Consider the following 11,824-nt stretch of genomic DNA (forward strand, 5'->3'; position numbering starts at 1 on the left):
CATCGAGCCTCGCCTCCACCATCCCCTCTCAACCCCCCACCCCGCCTCATTTTAACATGCCGCTTGTTTCCCATGATGAGAAAAAAATCCTTCTCTTCCGCCACTTGAAGTCATCTCCATATGACATTTGCTTCTGTTTGTGTTGTAAATGAGCTATTATGCCTCCCCGCAGGAGCCAATAGAAAAGCTATGAAAGAGCGTTCCGGGACAGGATACACGGAAACCAAAGGCAGTCATCATCCGCGTTCGGCTGCGCACCGATTGGTTGTTGATGCGCCGAGCTGTAGTGAGAACAGTACAGGATGAGGGCGAGCCAGGAAAGGCGCCCTCCCCACCAGCAAAGAGGCTCACCGTGTCGGTTCCAAAGCGGCAGTGCCTCATCTGTGTGCATTGTGCCGTAAGCACTCTTGGCGTGTTTCAATGAATGCTTTGCATGTGGATGCAGCAAAATGTATACTGATATTCCATTTTTAAATGTTAAGCTTTATATTCCTTCCAGTTCCCTCCGACAAATGGGAATAATTACAATCTGTGCTGAAATATCTCTAAATTCACTTTGAAACAGCTTCTTCCATATCGTTTTAGTCCCCCCACCCCCCCTAGAAAACCGCTCCAGGCACTGAAAGCTCCCTTCCAAAGCCCAAATAGCATCGCTGACCTTTCCTGTCCGTGAAATATTATCGGCCGGTGCCTCCATATGGTGACATCTGTCTGATGGGGACCGAGATTCCAAGAAAATAATAAAAAATGTCTCCTTTAGTTGGCTTTGATGGATGTCTTGTGCAGCCGCTGCACTTTCCCCAGCCGCACACTTTAGCACGTGCACCGCCTTGGACGGCGTGGCCCCAACGCCCAGCAGCAGGTCCGGTATCTTGCCGGTGCCATGTGCAGGCGTGGCTATCAAATCAACCTACATGCACGAGCTAGCTAAGCAATTAAACTCCAGAGCCCCATCCACACATCTGGCCTCCTTGTTCTGTTGTGTGTGTGTGTATGTGTGTGTGTGTGAGTGTGTGTTGGAGCCGGCTGTTCTGCTGATATGATCTGAAAGGCACGGCAGACGTTTGACTCTATTACGAGAACGCCACGATTCTTCTTTACCGTTTTCTTATCTTTGTTTTATTTTTACCATCTTCCCAATATTCCTCTTCAGATCCGTCCCCTTAATCTGAATTGGGAAACTCCTCGTGTTGGAGCCGCTGAGGTCTTGCTCGATGTCAGCAGGCACAAGAGGTTGCAAGAGCCTCTCTTCTCGAGTGGCTCTCGCTAGTGTGAGATGTAGCATGAAGCGCGACGTGATGCTCTGCACACGGTGGATCAAGCATTGACCCCAGACAGCGAGCCGTAATGTGGCTTTCTATGTTCCGTATGCTCCCTTCACATCTTTGTGCTCGCCGCGTTCCCTGCAAGCGTCATAACCAATTTGTGGCTGTGTGTACTTTCTTGACCGTGTTGATCGTCAGTGAACATCGTGTTCCTTGCAAATCCGACATGCCTGGGAGGACGAGCGAAAAAAAGAAGTGTATCCAGGGTCACAGGAGGACGCTGAAACAATGGGTTGAGTCTCCTTAAAGCAGTGCTGACAAAAGCTCTTTCTGTTTCAGGTGACGGAATACCTGAACAGTCAAGAGTCTGCAAAGAGTGCCAGGGTAAGTGCTTTCCTTCACACCCAGTTTCAGATCAGCTTCTTTTGTCGCCTCCTGATCATTATTGTACTTTTACCACTAATATTGCCAAAACAAGATTGCATTATCTCACCAGTTTACACCAAGAGAAAGAGTGTGTTTTCTTTTTCTCCTCTTTGCCGCTTTTTCCTCTCATCCTCAAGATGTGACACAGTATATTGGCAGTCACTGGTTGTCCCATATGGATTGGTGCCCACAGTCTGTGCAGGTCCATACTGTGAAAACGGGGGTGGTGGATGTGTGGAAAAGGAAAAGAGAGAAGACTGCACACATGTCACGCAGGACTGTTTTCATAATGTGTAAACGTGGCAGAGCTTTCAACACAGCGCTGTCAGTGGAGCCCAGTGCGACCAGAATGAATCTGGTAACGAGGATGGAAGCGAGTCTGAAGAATATTAAACCAAGAACGAGACGGTATCTAATGTAGCTCGTTTAGATTTGTGGCTTAATGAATGCTAAATGTAGTATGCGCCACTTTTTGTTGCTCAGTCACCTCATCTAAGAGGCGGAATTCACTCCCAATCACTAGTGGAGTCACGAGCATGTTTTCAGGCAGCAGAATGAGAGGCTGGCGTTGGCTAAAATGGCGTCATTCATTCCTTCATCCGAGTAATTAGTGCTAATTACCACAGTTGCTAATTAGCTATGAATCATGGCATTAATAGCAGAGCACACATCCCACACGGGCACATGCCTAAAACCATGTTTTTTTTACCTTTAAACAAGCAGTGCCATCCTGGATGCTGCTCCACACAGTATTATTACACACTGCTTTTGGCTCATTGTAATAAATGCAGCATTTAGCAGGGGGGGGGGGGGGGGGGGGACATGACGGTTTATGAGGCGATGTGGTGTTGCTAATGTAATGGAAGCAGAGACGTAATAGACGGGGTATTATTTGAGACATTGTGGGCTTCCAGCTTAGATGGGCACGCACAAAGTGTTGGATTTAAATGATGATGATGATTATGTGGACGCCTTCGCACCAGCCTGTAAAAGCAGTGATCTCCCTGTCAAGCGTAGCATGTCGACTTTGTGTCTCCAGCACATTACACTTTTAATGGTCAAGAGGAAAAAGGAGAGCTCATTCAGAGTCCCGTTTGGAATGTTTTTTTTATTATTTGTTCATCATGCTCAGTGAAATCTCTTCTGTCCTCCAATCAGCTCAACATTTGGCGCTACGGCGATTTCCGCGCAGACGACGCTGACGAATTTGGCTACAGGCGTTGAAGAAAAGCAAGCCGTCCCCCCACCCACCCCCACCATCCAGTCAACACCATTCCAAAGACCAACATGGACGTCAAGTGATGCTTCTGAGTACAAAATATTAACGGTGAAAGTAAACAAACAAGCGTTGACTCACATTTCCTCTTTGACATTTCATCCCTCCTGCCCTGACCCTTCGCCCGCTTTGACTTCGGCTAGCTACGTAGCTCCAAATGCATCATGCTCGCAATGCTAAAAGAAAAAAAATATCCTTCTCCTTCCTCCTCTCTTTTCTAGGCTACTGCCAGCTCTATTGCCAATCTGTGTTATTTGCCATGTTACCTTTTCAGCAGACCTCCTGTGAGAATGATAATAATTATGATACTTAATGTGTGTGTGTATTTCAGCCAATCGTTCTTTGTTTTCTGATGCTGTAACCTCAAACCCAGCTTTTTCCTCTCTGCGGGATGTTTGCAGGAAAATCATGATACATATTGAGTTATTTTTGCAAACAAATGCTTCCCTTCCGAATTTCATGTAAATGTGAGGATATGTTGAAAAGTGTAAATGGATTTATTTTAGACAAAATACTGTTAGGAGCCACGCAGACAAAAAAAAATACATAAAAGATCTGAATTTATTTTTGTCTTTGGTATTTATCTGTGTGAAAACATGCAGATGTTTCCGTGGGGAGTGTTTTGTTGTTTATTCGTTGTCACATTTTTATGACCAGTAAACATTTTGCCGCATCATGTGACGTTTTATCATCTCTGAATCGCCTGTAAAGTTTACATTCAAATGGTTATGATCCTGGGCAGCCTCTTCTCGTTCTGTATGCAGAAACAGTGTTTTGAATTTGTTTCCTCATAATGGACCTTTGCATTCTATTAAAAATAAGCGGAATAAAAAATAAGCAACCTACAAGATTTGGTTTTGATTTTTTGTTTTTTTACAATAGAGGGTTCAAGGTACAAATTACAGGAACGAGGTCGCGTTGATTTTTAAATATGCACGGACATTCTGCTGAATTTCATGAGGTGATAATTCGACGGCGAGGGTGCTGTTTTGAAGGTCGCATATCCGAAATCTGTTTATGTGATCTCGATGCCAGGAAGGAAAATGAAATGCCGCCCTTCTTGGATGAGATCAGCCAAAGGTCACATTTAAAGCTCACCATTATATCTTTACAATTAAGTCACAGTGAGCTTTCATTTAACAGTTTTCCTTCTACTTCTAAATACATTTACTGGTGCAGTTTTTTTGGGTCACAGTCTAACAATCTTGGCAGCGAAATCCACTGTTACATGGTTAAAGTAAAAAAATAGAGCTGTAATAAAGCGATCATAAAAATGTATTACTATTGACCGCTACGTAAATACATGCTCCGTTCTCATTAAGTGACCGTTAAACACAGATCAGTTCACTCGCAGCACAGTTTAAAGCTTGTTTCTAGAACGTGAATGGGGCAGGTGCTTAATTTACATCGGAGACGTATGGCAGATGTTTTGCATCACAAAGTGCGTTGAATGACAGCTCAGCGGCTTCAGCAGCCACAGAGACCATCTCCGAAAATAGATCTGTTGAAAAACACATTTCAGCACCCAACGAGTTTTACTGGCTTGCACTTAAACGATTGTCCCACAATGGAAAAAACCCAGGCAGAGTGTTTTCCATTTAATTGATGCTGGCACATTATGCATCCTGTGGATAAACACCAGCTGCAACTATGTATCGCATCAATTCATGAAACGTCCAATTGAATTCACTTTCCGGCTCAAAAGTGTGTTTTTAAATATTAATACTACTTACTGTACTTTCAGCTTGTCCTGTCAGGGGGTCACCACAGCAAATCTTCCTTCTCCACCGTCCTTCCTCACTACGTCCATGTATCGTCTCCTGGGCCGTCCTCTAGCCCTGTTCCCTGGCAGTTCCATCCTCAGCATCCTTCTACCGATACAGTCCCCGTCTCTACTCTGGACATGTCCAAACCATCAAAGTCTGGCGCCTCTGACCGTATCTCACCACTGTCTTGTTGACCTTTCACTTCATCCTCGCTGACACTCCTATCACAGAGCACACCTGATACTTTCCTCCACCCGCTCCAGCCTGCCTGCACACGATTCTTCCTTCCTTTCCACATTCTCCATCACTCTGCACTGTTGACCCTCAGTACTTGAAGTCCTCTACCTTCCCTATGGCTATTCCTTGTAACCTTTTCATTTACACACCGTTTTTAATATTAATACTATTTAAAGTATTCAAACATGAAGTTACCTCTGACCAAGAATACAGGTTCCCTGTAGTTTTTAAACACAGAGGTTCTACTTCATGACTATTTTCTCTCAGTAGGGATGTACTTTCTCTTGTTTTACAGAGAAACCCCAAAAATGTGCCCTGATCTTTGTTCTCGCCCTAAAATTAAATTAAAACTGAGTGCTGTAGTTCTGTGCAAGCCACGCCGCTCTACACGGGAGGTCGGGGTCGAAGAGGATCCGGGGCTGGGAATGGATGGATGGCTGAGCGTCAGCTTCTGAGGAGAGAATTGGGACAGAAACGGTTGAAAAGTTAGCAACCCACTTAAATTAATGAGAGCGAGTTCATTTACTAAAATGTAGAACTGGTGGCTTTCTGGCCGGTTATGCAACAATAACACAAAAAAAAACAAAGTTCTCCCTTTCGGGTGCCGAGTTTCACACATTCCGGCACGGAATGTGATTTAAAGACCAGATAAGCAGCAGAAAATTGATCAAAAAAACAACTGCAGTCTGTTTACCTCTTGATATGAAACACTATGAAACAGTGACCAGAGGTTATTATTGCAAACTATCCTGAAAGAGGTAGCAATATCTTTTTTTCAAAAAAAAGTATTAAAATTCAAATGGGGATTTAAAAAAAGACTGTTCCAACATATTTTTAATTAGACCAGGAATATATATTTTTTTTAATGGCAGTAAGTTTTGCGCTGACCTCAGTCAGAACCGTAGGCATAAATTGTTATTCATGAGCCGAGCTAATACGTTATAAAACCAGGTGTCATTAAAACAGTCAAAATTTATATGTGGGATTTAAAGTAAGATGGGTTTAAAGTGGGGGGGGGGGGGGCAGAAGCTGTTCCGGCATACCTCCCAACCAGATGCCACTCTTAATTCCAGCTGCGGAACATCAGTCGGGAGAAGCCAAATCAAACATGGCCTGAGCGCTTTATCACTAGTGTTCGTGTCCAATTACCGCAAGGTAGGATGAGAAATATGCTCTAAAGACAATTAAGAACCCTGTCTGTCCTGTCAGGAGACTCATGGACTGGGTACGAAGACGTTGTCTTACAGATCCATGTCCTCTCTGACTCTGACCCCCCCCCCCAGCGTACCTCATCACTTTTCCTTCTCCCGAGCTGGTGAGATAGCAACCGGGTCTGCTCACTTTCATAAAACAGGAAAGGGAAAAAAAGTGATCACAGGAGATATGAGAAGTTGGCTGTCTGTTCGTGTTGCAGGCGAAGCCCTCTGGTTTCAAAGCTGTCGCAGTTGAAACAACGGCCAGCAGACGCAACGCTCAGATTGCAGAGGTTCCGTTGTCGGCAAATCGGTCCTTAGAAATGTCGATCATTTGGAGCCTCCTTGCAGCATCAGAGGCAGCCAAATCAAAACTGTGTCAACTACAATTAAACCATGAAATGCGGCCTTGTGAAGGATTTGTCAAAGAAAGACTGGCATTAGTCAGATCTTTTATTTTAACTTAACCAAACAAGTGTTTCCGTGTGTTACTAAAATACTGCTAAAAGGAGAAAATATACCGTAAATAAATTAAAAGAGTTGAAGCTTCCACAGAGACATGAGACATGGCTTTACCCAGCTCTGCTGCTGGTCTATCGCCACATCCGCCGTCCAGGTCCTGATCCGGATGTGGACCCCGACTGTGCCTGGTGATGACATCATTCCTTTGACAGTTTGCTGAAAAACAAAGGAGCTTGCAGCGACGCAGAGCGACGGCTACTGCGCTTAGGCCATCAAAGGACAATCACATTACAGAGGAGAGCGGTTGTGTGTTTCCCTGCGGCGTGCATCTGTGTCTGGTAGGAAATATTTAACGCTATCTCTTCCGCGCACCTCGCATGAATGCAAAACCGGCTTTCTTGTTGTTGCAAGCCTGAATCTGAATTTTAACGGATCATAAAATTAACGGTGCGAGACGGATTCGGCGGCGTGATGTAGAACTTTTTGGAGTTTCTGTTGAACCTTCATATCTGAGCCATTTACGCTCTTATAAAGTTACTATATTTGGCGTATAATGAGTGTGTGTGTGTCTTAAAACATAATGTGCCATGTTTTGTTGTTGACTTGCACTTCCCATGTTTTTATCAACATAACTTTTTTTCCACCATCAGGGATGAAATCTACCCTGAAAAAGCTTTTTTATGGCGCATCAGCAGTCGCTTCATCCCCGAGCAATTTAAAGAGCATTAGGCTTGCTCTGCACATCATCGTGTCCCAGCACAGGCAGCGGCGACGCACAAATCGAAGGAGACTCGACCCCCTCCTGCAGTTTGCACAGGGAGATGTGCTGCTACTTACTAAAATACCACAGAGCTTAAGTGTTTGAGCTGTTGTCTGGGAGAAAGTCAATGGGTTTACAAGTCATTTTCAATGATGGGGGGGGCAGTAATGTGAAAAATGTGCACACAGTAAATACAGTGTCATTCAAATAAGACTGGATGGTTGGGCGTCTATTTCCTGAAGCAACAAAAAAAGAAAAACACATAGGATACATATATATATGTATCCCAGTATACTCACTCTGGTCTCCTCCTCCTCCTGCTCTTCCTCCTCCTGGTGTCAAAGCCAGTGTCAATGTTTACGACACTGATAAGAGGATGAAGTGGAACTATCCATCTGCACACCAAAGAGAAAACAGAGGTTGAATTGGGCAAACAGCAATCGGGTAAAAGTGTGTTCTCTCATCGGCAACTTTGAAATAAAGTAAATAAAGAAGGTGAACGTTCAGTTTCTAGCTCATCCACACGTCTCTCTTTCCAGCGTGTCTTCCTCACGTTCACGGACTAAATTAAGCTCGACGTTTTCAAGCAGCGACCTTCAAGCGGAAATTCATAAAACAAGAGCTCCCCTGCTTCTGTAGTAACAGTCTGGCTGGTTGAGCAGCTAATTAGCAGGCAGCACCGCCAGGTTTCAATGCCCGTTATCATCCGTTTGTACTTTCCTTTATATCTCCGTATTATTTATTATCCAGCCTTTGCAGATGCGTTTATACAAGTAGAGGAACGTGTTCCGGGGATCGTGCTCCTTCCTAACCTTCCTGGAGGGTGGAAGATTCTCCCGCACCAAGCTCTTGCGCAATGTTCTCGATTTTCTGGGTAGAAGAAGACAGAGTGGACATTTGGCGTCTTTTTCTGCATCGATGCACTACGTTAATCCACTGTCATTCATCACATATGGTCAGATAAATCATAATCCATATAAAAATAAAGGTTTACTGGAAATACTAATACCATCGTCCATTCGAGGGGACGTTCTTAATCTTTATCAACAGTGTATTCGAATTAAACAAGCTTAAATAAACCACAGAAGGGATTCAAATCCATAATACTCATCAGTATTACTCCAGTAACCCACCAGTGGACTTTTCTGTCCCAGACATATTTGAACATCCTCCCAGCGGTGTTGTTAATAATCTATGAGGTATTAGTTTTAGCCCCCCCCCCGGATCAGAGCCCGCCCGCTCCTAATCTCCCACATTCGTCCGGTGGAACTCCGCGGCTGCTTTAACATTCAGCATATTTAAAAGGTGCGACATGCAGAATTTTATTTCAAAAGAAAAACAGCACACAGAGGAGCGGACTTATTGGTGAAAGACCCTTTTTTTGCCGGCTGCTCTGTTTGCTCGTCATTCTGGTATAAATTGAATTTCCTGTTTTGAAGCTTTCAATAATCATCCCTAAAAATAATAACAGCTCAATTCAAGAACGGTTGGAAGAAAAGACCCCCCAAGAGGGTTGGAGCTTGAAGCTTCCAAACTAAATGCTACAAATATTTATTTTAGTAAGGAACAAAAAAAAAGTTAAAACGCAGCTGCACTGCGAAATCCAACATTCGGTCCCGCTGCCTTCCTTTTGATGACTTCCGGAAGTCCAGTTGGCAAACACATCATTGCAGCAGAGACACTCGGAATGAGGAATTGGCAATTTATAATGGGAAATTATTCCGTACCAGAGAAAGCTCTAGTTATTAGTGGAGTGTGTTGTGCAGCAGAAGAGACCGCTGGGAGGCCTAATACCCCATTAAGAAAGCAATGAACATTAACAGAAAGCGAAATCAATAATATCCAAATAGAGCAGCTCGGCAGGAGGCGACGGACGGAGGAGGAGACGGCGTCGGTATGAGCGCTAAGGCGCTCTGGGTTATAATGTTCCTGACTGGACAAACAGCGGACGAATAAGCATAAATAAATAATCAGCGGATGCAGGTTTGACTGTTTGAACTGGCATCGCCCTTCATTGCTCCCGGAGCATTTACATCACTAGAGCAGATAGACCTCTGCAGAGGTGACTGCCCACGAGTTTAGTTTCTAACATTGCTGCTGCCACAAAGCATCAGAAATCTGGTTTGGAGATGTTGTCGCATAAGATCATGGGAATTGTAGTCCCCCCCCCCATTCTTCAGTAATCACCCACGTCTGTGAAAACCTGTTTAGAGGGGTTCAAGAGTAAAAGTTTCATTCAGGTCATGTGCAGCTGGTCGCTTAGCAACAGGCCGACAAACAAAATACACTACAATGTATTAAAATCACTAGTTTCTCGCGGTTTGGGCTCTTTGAATGCATCTGAATAAAATAGCTAACAAAAGTCGACACTGTTTACGGACACTTTAAATCAAACTGCCTTTTGCGAACCAATTTCCATTTAATAAAAGAAGCCCGATGATGAATGGGGTTGGAGCTTCAGCTTCCATTTCCGGCCCGACCAGCTATCTTAAAAAAAAAACCAGACAGGCAGCAAGTAAACAAGATTTCAAATCTGAGCAGACAATTGGTGCCACTCCTCCTCTGCTGGTTTATATGGTTTCCTTCAAGGCAAAGACGGCAAACCTTCTCAGTCTAATTGCGTGCTACTCTTATTTAATCACCTGTTCATGAAAGAAAGATGAAGAAAGAAAATCCCTTCAACATTTGATTTAAAACGCCACACTGTCACTCCCACTCCATATCTCCCAGCTTCAGTTAGACGGGAGCTTAAAGAGAAGGGAACTCTTCACCGAGCAATTAAACGTCGAGCTGCACGGACCCGGCGATCCACTCGGGTGCGCGGTACAATATTCTGTCACTACATGACACTAATGCATTGGCTGGTTGGACGTTACCTAACCCACTTAGGAACCATCAGCTGTCACTGCAGACTGAGGGAGGCAGGCGCTGCTCCGTTTTCCTGCGGATGCAGGGAAGGTCTAGACTTTAGTGTAAACTTGAAGATGAGTCAGTTCTCTGCGAGCCTCAGAGCGATAACGGGCTCACCGATTGATCATTTATCAAGAGAAATTGTCAAATTGCCCCCCCGTGTTGCCCCGCTCTGTGCGTTTCTAACTCTGTATACTGCCTGATTGTGTACAATATCTATTCGTATCTACCGATCTATCAGGACATCTTTGCCCAGACGTTATTTTCGAGTTTTATTTTTTTTTCCAGCAGCAGCTCTTTTCTTTAAAAAAAAAAAAACTCACAAAGTCTGTATCTGCAGTCAAAAGAAGGTAATTTGTTTGTCTATCTGCTCCAGTTCAACTCTTACAAATACTCATTCCCTCTGGCAAGGATGTTGTGTTTTCACTATGTCTATGTGTTTGTGTGTGTGTAGGTGTGTGTGTCTGGGATTACACAAAAATAATGAACTGATTTCCATGAAGCTTTGAATGAGAACGCAGCGCGGGTCAACCGAGAACTCGTTTCATTTTTGTGCAGTGCCAGACGGAGAGGCGTCTCCAGGAATTTATTTATCCCGTTCCTTACTACAGAGAGATATAAAAAAAAAATGTTTTTCTCAGGAAATTATTCATGATCAAAGAAAAGAAAAGATTCACACATATTTAAAGTGTTGAGTTCTACAGAGTGGTGCAGCTGATCTGGATTCTGGATCCCACTGGGTTTTTGTACCGCTGATCTGATAGCAATGTCGATACCCTGATGCTAAAGAAGCTAGGATCCTTCCGACGACATGGCGACCGCAGATCATGTGTGCGTCAACGGAAGTGAGAAGTGTTGGGTGAAATATGTTCCATCTGCAGCACATCTGATTTCCATGAGCCAGATGTTAGCATCTGTCTGTTGCATAATTTAAAGCCATACATTGTCACCACCTGCACAGACGTTCTGACTAAAAACACAAATTAGCCTTTGGTTGATTAAAGAGCTGAAGAAAAAAAAAAAAATCTGCCGCTGTCAAGTGCTAAAAAACATAAATCAAGGAGGGTCAAGAGGACGATGGAGGACGACGTCTCCGACACGAATGGCGAAAACAGCGCCTGTTCTCCTCTGCCGTCAGCTCCTTTTGCTCCTTGTTGAAGGAGGCCCTCCACTGAAGTGACAGCTCGCACCAGAGGGGTGCCAGCTCCATTGCCAGACCTTGCGGTGGTTCAGGAGTGCCAGCACGCCGAGTGTGCACAATGGAAGTACACGTACAAGATGCCTGCAGACGCTTTACAAAGGCATGCTGCTCATGGATCCCTGCACGCCCTGACTCTTGCCCCAAACTTGCATGTCTTTTCCAAATCCTGCAGGTAGACACGCCATTATCATGGGGCGTGTCGGCCCTACCTGGTACCTGCTGTTTTAGATCCTACTGCTCTGGCATTGCCCACGACCCAGGAACGCATCCAACCGTCCCCCTCCAAAAGGTCGTGTGCGAGCTCCCATTGTGCCGTTCCAGCTTCCTG

At 44.5% G+C, this 11,824-nt stretch overlaps 1 protein-coding gene across 1 annotated transcript in view; it reads left to right on the plus strand.

The window, feature by feature from the left end:
* The window catches only part of snd1 (staphylococcal nuclease and tudor domain containing 1), a 104,278-nt gene extending 100,469 nt beyond the window's left edge, over positions 1 to 3,809 (plus strand). The window contains exons 23-24 of the mRNA XM_068755010.1: positions 1,605 to 1,649; positions 2,850 to 3,809. Coding sequence (XP_068611111.1) covers positions 1,605 to 1,649; positions 2,850 to 2,915 — 111 coding nt within the window. The 3' untranslated portion in view covers positions 2,916 to 3,809. The remainder of the gene's footprint in view (positions 1 to 1,604; positions 1,650 to 2,849) is intronic.
* The last annotated feature ends 8,015 nt before the right edge of the window (positions 3,810 to 11,824 follow it).

The sequence above is a fragment of the Brachionichthys hirsutus genome, chromosome 22, assembly GCF_040956055.1.
Source record: "Brachionichthys hirsutus isolate HB-005 chromosome 22, CSIRO-AGI_Bhir_v1, whole genome shotgun sequence".
Classification (NCBI taxonomy): Eukaryota; Metazoa; Chordata; class Actinopteri; order Lophiiformes; family Brachionichthyidae; genus Brachionichthys; species Brachionichthys hirsutus.